This window comes from Micromesistius poutassou (genome assembly GCF_964030765.1).
Source record: "Micromesistius poutassou genome assembly, chromosome: 4".
In the NCBI taxonomy this organism is placed as follows: Eukaryota; Metazoa; Chordata; class Actinopteri; order Gadiformes; family Gadidae; genus Micromesistius; species Micromesistius poutassou.
In genome coordinates, this window is record NC_140274.1 from 6,914,043 (window position 1) to 6,926,342 (window position 12,300).

Below are 12,300 nucleotides of genomic sequence, written 5' to 3' on the forward strand. Positions count from 1 at the left end.
ACCCTTCACTACACATGGTAGTAAAGAACTACAAATCCCAGCAATAAAAAACAAGGATCCCATAGAAGTAAGACCACGTCATTTATTCATGGCCAAGATGAATAAAATACGACCGTTTGGTCATTTCTCTGTGAATGAGGAGCACCAACTCAAGTAAGAGCTCTGCATTTATTTAGATATGGAGGCAGTTTGTAGCTGTACAATGAAGAAGTTTCTAAATTTAAATTTTTTTTACATCTTTTGCATCCCTTCACCTATTTCCGTTTGTCATGTATTGAAATTAAAGTTAAGTATAGTTAAATTAAGGATTTTTAGATATATTATTGAAACTAGACGATGTGAATATTATAACATTTCTTTGTCATTTTTAGGTTTCCTTTCCCGTTCACAATTTAACATGCAGACTGGACTCTCAGGCAATTCAACATCTTCCCCCCCTTTTCCTATCATCAAGGTGTGTGTGGTGGTTCCCTTCTTCTCCATCTTCCTCTTCTGCATCATGCTCATGCTCTACATCTTTGCATCTAACCGGCACTTCATGGACAGCACTCGCTACATCTTGTTTGCCTTCATGCTGGTAAACGACACCCTACAACTGCTGTCCTCTGTGCTGCTCTTCTTCCTGGCTGTCGCCCAGGCGAGGTTCCCCATTGTCTTCTGTGCCCCCCTGCTGTTTTTCTCCACCGCTACCTTCCTCAACACCCCTCTCATCCTAGCTACCATGTCACTGGAGCGCTACGTGGCCATCATGTACCCACTGCAGTGCCCACCTGCATGGCGCTCTGACCGCGTCTGGATCATCTTGCTGTGCCTGTGGCTCATCAGCTGTGTCCTCCCCACGGTGGACTTCTCCATAGCGGGGGCTCGTCCCGGTGTGAACGTCCTCTCCACACCCGTCTATTGCAGCACCGTGGTGCTCAACTCGTCTACCATCCAGACTCTGTTCAAGGTCTCCCTGAATGGGCTTTTCTTCGGGGCGATGGCACTCATGATCCTGTACACCTACATAAGGATCCTCCTGGAGACCAAGAAGATGAGGCAGGACAGGGCCTCTGTGAACAAAGCCATGCACACCGTGCTGCTCCACGGCTTTCAGCTGCTGCTCTGCCTCTTGGCCTTCACCAATCCCATCTCCGAACAGCTCCTTGTGCTCCACGCCAACTGGTTACCCGACGACATCTACTTCTTCAACTACTTCTGTTTTGTCCTCATACCGCGTTTCCTCAGTCCCCTCATCTACGGCTGGCGGGACAAGAGCCTGAGAGACCACATGAGAAGAGCAGCGCCGTGCTGCTCTCGTAGTCTCAGGACCCGTGGCATGGAGAAGCCATTGTCATAATTCATAATTCTAGCATATTTACCATTCAAGATAGACTTTTATAGACTTCATAGACTAGATGAATAGATCAATATGAAATGACAACTGTGCAATAGGTTTAGATATTTTGTGCAAATTGTATGCAAATCAAGGCAAGTCTATTTATATAGCACACTTCAAAAAATGGTGAGATAGCATTCATGCCATAATCGATAATGTTTCTTTTGTTCAAGGGCTAATTTGTGGACAAGCATAATAATTCTCAATGTATATTTAAATCAGCTTTTTTGGCCAAGTATGCTCACACATACAAGGAATTTGGGCTCTGCATTTATCCCATCCGTGAACTAGTGAAACACACAGAGCACACAGTGAACACACATTGAACACACAGTGAGGTGAAGCACACCCGGAGCAGTGAGCCGCTACAGTGGCTCTCAGGGAGCAGTGAGGGGTTAGGTGCCTTGCTCAAGGGCACTTCAGCCGTGGATGTGGGCATGGGAGAGCAATGCTCAACCATTTCCCCCACCCACATTTTTCGTACTCGGGGATCGAACCGGAAACCCTTCAGTTTGAAGGCTGAAGCCCTAACCAGTAGGCCACGGATGCCCAATATTCATATCCATATCCATATCCACATGACGCTATGTCTATATGACTTTCTGACATTTACAATATTTGTAAATTCATACAAAAATTAATAATACATTTATATTAAAGAAGTAAATTCATATTTTTATTATTTGCTATAATTTACTCTCTCAGTTTCTCATCTCCCAGTTCTTCTGTGATCAACAGAAACGTGCCGGTGGTGGTACTGGGAAACTACCGCTGGGTGTCACTGTCACACAGTTTCCCTTTCAGAATGTAGTCCAGCAAAATAAAATGCAAATATTAAAATAACCATTGATCATTATATCCTTTTATTAAGACATATGTCCATCTATGCGTATTTACAAATATAGTTTAGCTTAGATATAAACTATAAACAATAGTTAATATAGCATCTAATGGAAATATTTAACGACGTGGGTTACGGCCGCGTAGATGACAATAACAAATTGGAAAAGTTATCCGTCTCACTAAACCCTTAATTTCTACCGATTCTGCCAATGAAAGCTGACCCTCGCCTATGGCAGCACAGTGGGGGACCTGGCTCTCTGCAGAGCGTGCGGGGCAGGGGCCACCGAAACACTCCTCTACTGCTGGTAACCGAGGGCGCTGATCCACGTGAGCGAATGACTGGAGGAGACTCGGCATTGGAAATACATGTTGCAAGATGCTTTTTCTTAAATGGATTTACTTCGGTTTTGGCCTCATCACTTCGTCTCACGTCTGTATGTCTGCTGGTGAAATATACACTTCGCTACTGAACGTAAAAGAGGCGATCGTTATTGAACGGACACTGATACATACTCTGGGAACCTACATTGACCACGAACTGGAAAGACTTGAGGACCTTAAACGGTGAGTGTAACTGACATTAGGTATCAACGGATAAAGGCAGCTTTTATTTCCAGCTAGACTATTTAGTCGGATAAATCTCTCACTCACTCCCCCTCTCGCATCTTCCTCTCCAAGACTATTGGCATGGACAATTGTGCTGTTCCTCTAGATTTCTTTCTAACAATATTTTCTTGAAACATGTATTAGAAAATATAATGCATCATATAATATCGACTTAATGTGTTTATTTTGGAAGTCTCTATTGACCAGATATTAAGTAGGCCTACTCATATATATATATTATAGGACTAATTACAAACAATACGATTCTTAAGTTCTGGTTCACATCCCAGGTATTATGTCCTATAGTTCTTCCGATGTTGTCAGTTTCCTGCCGCTTCCCTGGTTTCCTGCCAATCATGAGGCCAATGGAAGAGCCCACATTTCCCTCAGAGAGTCAGTGTGAGATGTGTGCTTGTATTTATCCTGCAATGGTATGGTGCCCTGTGGTTCTCACTTACTGCTTTACCGTGACAACTGGTACACACTCCGGCACCACATGATAAGTGGGTAAAGAAACTGCATAAATGTGGCTTCACCTCTGCACATCTCAATCTAACAATTTTCAATGCCATTTGCATCACATGTATGTAGTAGTTCCTACATTCACGCCATTGTTTCTCAAACAGCTCCTTCCTCTGTTAAAAGATTCAACTCTAGGGTGTCTGACCTGCACAACGTCGTTTACAACGGATCCACCACGGCCATGGCTAACCCCCTGATCGCATTCACCCTGATCAAGCGCTTACAGTCTGAGTGGGCCAACCTGGTCTACAGCAACGAAGCCTCAGAGAACGCACAAGGTTGGTTCAATCAGCACACAGACACAGTTAAGCTCAGACCAGGCAGCAATAGCAATAGCAGCCATCACTGACAGAATGTGGCATTTGCCATCATCCTAGAATGCCAATCTGCCCTTCATTCATTTGCGGTGTCACATTTCACAGGCCTTAGAACTCCAGCACCAGAAAACATCTGGTGCTGCTATATGATCAGCTCCTCCACACCCCGCCCCTCCGCTCCTCTCCTCTCAACACCCCCCTAATAACCCCTTTTGGCTCTCCTTCCCCCCAGCCCTGAGGTCCGGTTTCAAGGCGGTGGAGGCCAGCCTGCCCAAGATGGAGGACCTGCAGGGTGCTGCTAAGGCGCTGATGCGGCTCCAGGATGTGTACGCTCTCCAGGTGGGGAGCCTGGCCCGAGGTCGCTTCCAGAGAACTGCTCGGGGCGACCCTGTGGACATCTACCGGCCCGCCGTCTCCGTCCCGCTCTCTGGTGACGACTGCTTCCTTGTTGGAAAGGTACTAAAAGTATTGAGCACTGCCGTACTCTCTGTGCGCTGTGTTAACGGTGTGAGTGATTTCAGATGTTGAGGTTCACCTCAATGCTTATGGCCATATACGTCCCATACAGGAATACAATCAAATACTTTCCCCTTCGATCTGTCAGTGGGGTTGTACCTCAGAGAGAGTTCCCTCTGGCTGTGTTCCTGTAACAATAGCCTAAACTTGCTCAGTGATGAAGGCGCTGCTGAAACGCTTTTGCCTGGCCTTGAGTATTCCCACTGTGAATCCCATTGTTTATGGGAAGCATTGATGTGCGAGGGCAGGGCACTGTGTGGGTGAGGCATCCAAACGGTATGGAAAAGACATTAGCTCACTAGGAACAAGTCAAATAGAATAAAGTCAAAACAGTGGAGTTTGTTCTTACTTTGCCAGGGCAGTTTTTATCTCCCAGCATCTGTAAACTGGTGTTCAATTTAGGGTTCTCTTTAGGGTTTTCAGAAACTGCATTTATATTGTCGTTGGACTACTCTTTAAAAGGAATAGGGTTTGTTTTAGGGATAATTATACCAGACAAGGCTTTCCTCTTATTCTCGTCTTTCTTATGAAGAGAAAATGAGCATTGTACACAGCGGAACAGTTCTGGGAAATGGAAGTGTTGTTAAGCACTTTTAAACAAAAGTGTCTGCTGCTGGAGCCAGGGTCAAAATTACAGGTTGTTTGAAATACTGTTGTGACCCGTCCTTGTGACCTCCCTTGGTGTCCTGTTCTATTTTACATCCAAGTCCAAATAGAATTGAACAACATGAGACTAGGAGACTCTCCTTGCCACAATTGGGTTGTAGTCTCTCAAATCTGAGCATTGGTACGGGTCGTGTAACTGCTGCGAACCACACAGTGGGTTCCTTTATTTTGCAGGGCAGCTCCAGAGGGATATTCAGTGTTTACCTCTGTGCAGGTGGCCTATGAACTGGGGGACTTCTACCACTCTGTGCCATGGCTGGAGGAGTCGGTGCGTCTCTTCAGGGGGTCCGGAGGGGCCTGGAGGCCGGAGAACCAAGGCACACTGGAGGACGCCTTGGACCATCTGGCCTTCTCACACTTTAAAGTCAGCTCGTAAAAACCGAGTCCCTCGCAGCGTTGTTTGCAAAACACAAACACCCACTGTAGCAGAGTGTGGGAGAGGCTGGAACGCACACAGGTCGTCTCATTGTGTTTTTTCTTTTGGTTTGTGTGTTTGTTGGCTTCCTTTCAGGAGGGAAACGTGTCCTACGCGCTGAGTCTGTCTCAGGAGTTGCTCCACCGTGGTAATTTTTCCCGGCTTCAATGTATATTCCAGAATGCTCCCGAACATTAACATCAAAAACGAAAATCAACATTAACCCTCAATTGAGTCAGGCAGTTTTTAACTAAACTCTTCATCTTAACTACCTGCAATGAAGAAAAAAAAAAAGCGTGCTGCGTGCTGTCAGAAAGATTTGATCTATTTGCTTTCCCGCTAGATCCAATGAATGGCCGCGTTCTGCAGAATGTGGAGAAATATGAGACGCTGCTTGTCCAGAGCACATCCCTGCCCGTCAGCCAGGGTGTTGGAATGAGGAGGCCCAACTCCACCGCTCTGAGAACCAGGAACACGTACGAGCGGCTATGCCAGACGGGAGGCTTGCAGGTACAGTGTTCATCACTCAATGACTCAGTGGAGCGACGACAACCATCAGGAAACAGGGATAGTTCAGGAGAACTAGAATATAATAATGACCTGTGTAATGTCAAACAAATGTTGGACAAAGCCATTTTTATTCTTCCAATAGCATACAGAACCTTGGCTGAAGCCTTGAAGGGGATTTCCCCTGAATCCCATTCTTCATGCGTTGTTAATTTACCTTTGACTCCCTGAGGTTCTTTGTGTAAACCTTTCAATCCATTGGTCAGACATGAGAGGGAATCAGTGCCTTGCCGTAATGGGTGCCAAACACAGGGCTCAACCCGAGGTCCTTTGATCAAGTTGCGAATTACAATGAGAATTACTTTTGAATGTGTAATGCAGCTCTGAGTAGTATCTTATATCAGTGTAATGTAGCCTTATGAAAAAGCAACAATTTAATCCAGTGGTTGAATAATTCTAAATGTATGTAGACATTGATCAGCTCCTTCTATACTTACAAACTAAATCTCATTAATGTGCTTGTATTAAGACTTTTCTTCTTCCATGTCTCTTCCAACAGCCCAAGCATTATGAAAACCACAGACTGTTTTGTGACTATTTCACCAATGGGGATCTTGGACTACTGCTGCAGCCAATACGACGCGAAGTTCAAAGCCTGCAGCCCTATGTGGTTCTTTATCACAATTTCATCACAGACAAAGAGGCAGAGGACATCAAGACTCTGTCCCAACAAGGGGTTAGTAACAAGTTAACCATAATGACTCCAACCCCTGCTAAAATCGCCCTGAAATATACAAATTGGCAGAAACACCACTGCCAGGGGAGTGGCCGAGCGATGACAAGTCCTGCTGTGGTACAGGTTATGACATTATTTGAGTGCGAGAGCAGATTATAAAAGAGGTCCACCCATTCCGGCCTACTAGGACCATGTGTGCTGAAGCTCCAATAGGTCTATTCCAAAACCTGGCTGACCAGAAGAACAGAACATTTCTCCATGAGCAAGGCAGCAACATACAGATCATTACTCTTCCACATTGCTCGCCACAATGTCTGGAATGCCGGTGCTTTGTAATGCCAATCAGAGGAACGTAAAGAGAAAAAAAAAAGAAGTTGAGTTAAGCGCGATCTCTTGAAAGGCCCGTTTGTAGGGAGAGTTGCCTGGGCTTCGGACATTTAGAGGGGCTCTCAGGGATACGCGATGCAGGGCCACGAGTCTTGGCAGAAAGCCTTGGCCTGTCAGCGTTGCACTTGGCTCCAGTGGGGAAGGCTCACGTATCAGACAGCTCCAGACATTAGCCGCCGTTGTGCGGTATCCACTTATTTTTTTAAGCCGCTACATTGCATATGGTTGTGCTCTTATCGATACATGCTGATTCAGTCTTTTTGGAAAGTTTACAGCAGCACTAGAGCAGGCGCTCTAGTGAAGCGGGCAGCGTAGCGACTAGGATGGTTTTGGCACTGTCCGATGAGGTTTTCCATCCCCGGCTGTGATGAAAACCTCCCCCCTGTACTTATTTCATTATTACGTCATGTTGTGGATTCATTGAAACAGAGCCCAGGAGTATTAGCCCTTCAGACGAGAACGAGTTTCCTGGCCATGAGTGTTGCTCATGCTGGTCTGGATGAATTGCAGGGTTTCAGAATTTAGTTTAACAACTCCATGAGATGGTCGGCTGTTGGTGTAGCTGCAGCTTTATAGTTATCTCACTCTTTTGTATGAGTGAGACAACTGGAAATGAGGGTATGACAAAATAATTGTGTCTTTGTGCGTGTGTGTGTGTGTGTGTGTGTGTGTTTGCATGCTTCCTTAGCTGCATGAGTGTGTGTGTGTGTGTGTGTGTTTTTGTAGCCTGATGAATAATATTACATTGCTGTGACTGGTGAAAATGAATAATAAATCCCCTACATTATTCAGTTCTTTGGGCTTAGAAGATCATCTAGTGATGTCTTAAGAGTTACTTCGAAGGCCTTGGCCCACCCCTCTTCCAGGGTCATTTCTGGCCATTCTAGGAATGAAATATTAGCTGGAGCCATCCACCAGACTTAGTTTATTTCCATTTGAATAGCATTAGGAACCTAGACTTTCTTGGCAGTATCTTTAGAATAGATCCTTTTTGTTTTTGGAATCAAAGTTTGAACTCATTGCACACATATTTCAATGCTCACAGCTGGATGGGAAAGTTTGACTCTTTGTAAAAACAGTGGTCCTATCTTTCTTTGACCAGCTGAGAAGATCGGTTGTGGCATCTGGAGAGAAACAAGAAACAGCCGACTATCGCATCAGCAAGAGGTAACAATGTAAACATCCTGTTTGTATACATCTTGTAAAACAAATTTTGTATCATCTTGTTGATCGTGTAGACCCATGTTCGTCTGATGCCTCAGGTTATTCTCAGGATAAATAAATGTAGAAGTGAGTCAAGTTTCCTCAATGTTGGTCGATTGCGTCTGAGCTTCCTAAACTTGTACTTGACAAGTGACGTCATCCGTCAAACATGTCATGTGTGTTTACTGAGTCAGTCCTCACTAGAAGCGAACACGGAAGAAACGCCTAGTTGTGGCCACAGACTGGACCAGGATTTCATATCAACATCCGGGCTTCCTTGTTTTCAGCGCTTGGCTGAAAGACTCGGCCCATCCCCTCATGGGTCAGATGGACCGACGCATCGCGCAGCTCACCGGCCTGAACGTGCGCACCCCTTACGGAGAGTACCTCCAGGTGGTCAACTATGGGATCGGCGGCCACTATGAACCGCATTTCGACCATGCTACGGTGAGCGACTGGGGCAGGTTGGGAAAGAGGCAAGGGGGTTTGACCCACCAACAGAATGGTTCTGTCTGGATGTGATCCCCATTGTACGCAGCTCACCTGGAAGCCACCCTTGAGCAAGATGCCTAACCCCAACCTGCTCCTTAATCTTAATCTTATCTTCTTAATCTTATATATGCAGAGATATCTGTGTATTGGCCAATTGGCAATTGCCAATAACTAACAGTTAGCAAACAGTAATAGTTAATAGAGTAAATTGATTTACACATGTATAAGTAAGACATCACGGTCGTCACGTGACGGCTTTAGTTTCTGATCATCTGTGTGTTACTGTCCTCTTAATCCCTGTTTAGTCTGCATCAAGCCCTGTCTTCAAGCTCAAAACTGGAAATCGTGTGGCAACATTTATGATCTATGTGAGTTACCCCACTACATTGATGATGAAGATGATGATGATGTATTTGGACTAGTTTTCCCAAAGGTTGACTTGGCTTGAATGGTTATCACCTAAAAGTGTGTGTGTGTTACAATGTGTGTGCTGGTATTAAGGCCAGGAATGTGTGGGTCTGAGCCATTTCAGCAGATTAAGTGGCTTTAAATAATATTAGCCCATCACCGCTAGACACGGCTTTGAAGGAATGCAATTATCCCACAGCTCAGTTCAGTCGAGGCCGGTGGATCCACGGCCTTCATCTACGCCAACTTCAGTGTTCCAGTAGTGAAGGTATTTTACCCTCACTCTTTCTCTCTCCCTCTTTATGCCATTTCCTATTTCTGCCTATCTCTCTCTCTGTATCTCTACCTTGCTCTCTCCAAACCTGTGTAGCCTAAGACGTTGTAAGTGAGCGAATAAGTGCAATAAACGTCCAGTCGGTTATGTCGAGGAGAAGAGATTTGGAAGCGTTTGGAAACGACATTTCACATTTACAGATTGTCTGCTTCCACTTGCATTATCACTCAAGCTCCAACATGTTCCTGTACTGCACACTGGGTCGCTGCAGCTGTCAAAAGGCCTTAAAGGAGTCTTCGTCGGCCAGGGGGGTTCACATGACAACAGCACTGTGTGTGAAGCCAAGGCTAATGTTGGTTTTGATTGACATATGAGCCGGATGGACAATTTGCTGGACCCTCTGGGTCCAGCAAATTGATCAGCCCTCACTACATTGGGATGTTGCCTCACAATTTTGTGCATCTACTAAATAACTTCAACTGAATGTTGAGATTTGAAGACAACATAATTGTCGACTATGATGCAGGGTGCGGTACTACGCTTACGTTCCCTACATTGAGCCTAAACGTAAATAGGTGTCACAACGACAAATGGGAAAAAGGGTTTAAAGTATGGCTAGATTACCATCTTTTAGGATCCTGTTTTACTGATTGCATCACTGGTCTCACCAGACCACATGAGCCTCTAGCAGAACAGCAATCATAGCTGAGTGTGTTCTTTGGTTCAGATGCCATCAATAAATCAAATCCTATATATTGCTGATACCCGATTGATTCCAACATGCCTTACCTCTCCCAGAACGCTGCCCTCTTCTGGTGGAACCTCCACAGGAACGGTCGAGGGGACGAGAACACACTGCATGCTGGCTGCCCTGTGCTGGTTGGGGACAAATGGGGTAAGATTTGTACCAATTTAAGGTCCCTGTAATCTATTTACACTAGGATGCCAATAAATTCAATGTCACGCATCTGCGAAGTTGAAGTTTTTGTCATTTTGTCGACTTTATTGTGTTTCAGTATAAGCTTCAATAAGCATCAATATGTAGACATTTTACACTTAGCTTAGGCATTGTTTCTTATCAAACATACTACAACTATCATTTTAATATCCTACTTCACATCAACAACCAACTCGTAAGTTACGTGACGATGACCGACAGCCCTTTCGTCTTGTCCCTCATAACAATTCAGTCGCCAACAAGTGGATCCACGAGCACGGCCAGGAGTTCCGGCGCCGCTGTGCTCTAGACCCGGAAGAGTGAGCGAGAGGCCCACTCAGGGCACAAGAGCCCCTCCTCAACCCTGAGATGGAGAGGCAGGCTGCCCAAGCAGCGGAGGAAGGGGCAGTAGAGGGTTGAACTGGCATTCTGCATCTGCTGCAGCCACGAGAGAGGCCCCTGGGAGCCTAGCGCTGGCCCTCCTGGACTGAGAGCAGGGGGGCAGCCGCACGGCCCGGCCCCTGAAGAGGAACCGGGTTGGGGATGGGGGTAGTTGGCAGTTGGCCCCGGAGGCTGTTGCACTCCCTTTGCTGTAACTGGGCTGGGCCACTCGCTGGGCTGGATTCACTTAACCGTACCAGGCTGTTTGCCTCTCCGTCTCAGTTTACGCTTTTTAACTTGTTTTTTGTTTAAATGTACTTGCACAGCAGAGTTCTCTTTGCTTACGTCTTCATTTTGTGAGCACAAACATCTGCCGTTGTAGAGACACGTTCACGTTCACGATGGCCGTGCTGTCGTTTGTCCTCTCCCAGCTGGGGAACAGCGCCATAGCCAGCACTGTGAACCAACGGAGGCAGTCCCAGTCGAGTGTGGCCCGGGCTTTGTTTTCCACGGGTGACTAAGAACACCATGTGTCATTCCCTGTTGCCAACGAGACCACTCTAAAGACGAACCGACGTTTACTCCCCATCTCGTTCCTACTGGAACTGTTGAGCAGAACTTTGGCCCGACACAGCCGCCATCATTAATCACTCTCTGGGGAAACATCAGGACTGCCTGGCCCCATCTGCTGCAGTGCTCGTGTCTCAGTGCTGAGTGTCTGCTTGCATACCGCTCAGATCCCCCATCTGAAGTAGGTCAGGACCCTGCTCAAAACAAGAGGACTCGTTTTCTCATTTGGTAGACTATTGAAAGAGCCCTGAAGGAGCTGGGTTCTCCAAGGGCCCCTATCTGTGTGTGGTGGTCGGCTCCTACGGTGACAAGGTGTTGAAGGCTCAGAGAGGGCCAGGGGTCGGGGGGCGGGGGGGGTAAGTTGTAGGGGAGGGAGCGTACTATAGTCTGGGTGATGGAAGGGGTTCCCAGCCCACTATTCACATGGTGTTCAGTATGAGATAAAAGAAAAGAAAAAACTCACGCACAAACAAACACAAATACTGACAGGATCATATTTGTGTATAGTTGTTACAAAGTCTATCTTCTGTACTGTGTTTTAAAGTTAATAAAGTGGCCCTTTCATGAATTGATCAAGCTTTCATATCCATTCACATCATATTTTGATATTTGATATCGTTACCATTTAAGGTCAATGTCTTCAAGTGATTCATTTTATTGTAACACTAAATCCCAACCCCTCCCCCCCCCAACTGCTCCAAACCATGTTAAAGCTTGAGTTTGCCCCAGGAATTCTCAGTGTTATTTGCACCACTAGAATCCCTGCACCAGCATCAGTGTAGCCTATGATCAGCACAGCATATTTGGCATCTGCCTGTTGCTTTTCATTGGAGGAATTTGACGCATCCATGGTGACACACAGCCTATGTCAATGTTAACTCACAAATATATAATCCTACTCTTCAAAAATGGATAGTGATTAAAGTGATTTTAATTAAGTAGATCAATGTTCAGGGTACATTTTTGAAGAATGTGGGGAACAAGTTAAAGTTGAGATTGATCCTTGTTAGATAATGTACATAGTATAGCATATTTTCATGACGTAATGCTGAATGCTTAAATGCTTGTATGGTATTAGAAAATAGCATTTTGGAAATTCAAATTTAAAAAAGAGTAAAAAATAGTAGGTAAAGGGTGGTTGG

General features: G+C 45.6%; 2 protein-coding genes across 2 annotated transcripts; both read left to right on the forward strand.

The window, feature by feature from the left end:
* Positions 1-397: 397 nt before the first annotated feature.
* On the forward strand, positions 398-1,339 carry LOC311342473 (odorant receptor 131-2-like; the record flags this gene model as incomplete). The annotated part of the gene is made up of 1 exon (XM_084467294.1): positions 398-1,339. One exon carries the CDS (start codon positions 398-400, stop codon positions 1,337-1,339), a length of 942 nt encoding a protein of 313 aa, XP_084323420.1.
* Positions 1,340-2,597: 1,258 nt separating this feature from the next.
* On the forward strand, positions 2,598-10,531 carry p4ha3 (prolyl 4-hydroxylase, alpha polypeptide III; the record flags this gene model as incomplete). The annotated part of the gene is made up of 13 exons (XM_084467309.1): positions 2,598-2,785; positions 3,473-3,627; positions 3,899-4,122; positions 5,063-5,212; positions 5,360-5,411; positions 5,607-5,773; positions 6,330-6,506; positions 7,996-8,060; positions 8,384-8,543; positions 8,894-8,956; positions 9,196-9,264; positions 10,069-10,165; positions 10,461-10,531. The coding sequence occupies 13 exons, from the start codon at positions 2,598-2,600 to the stop codon at positions 10,529-10,531; spliced, it is 1,638 nt and encodes a 545-aa protein (XP_084323435.1).
* Positions 10,532-12,300: the final 1,769 nt, after the last annotated feature.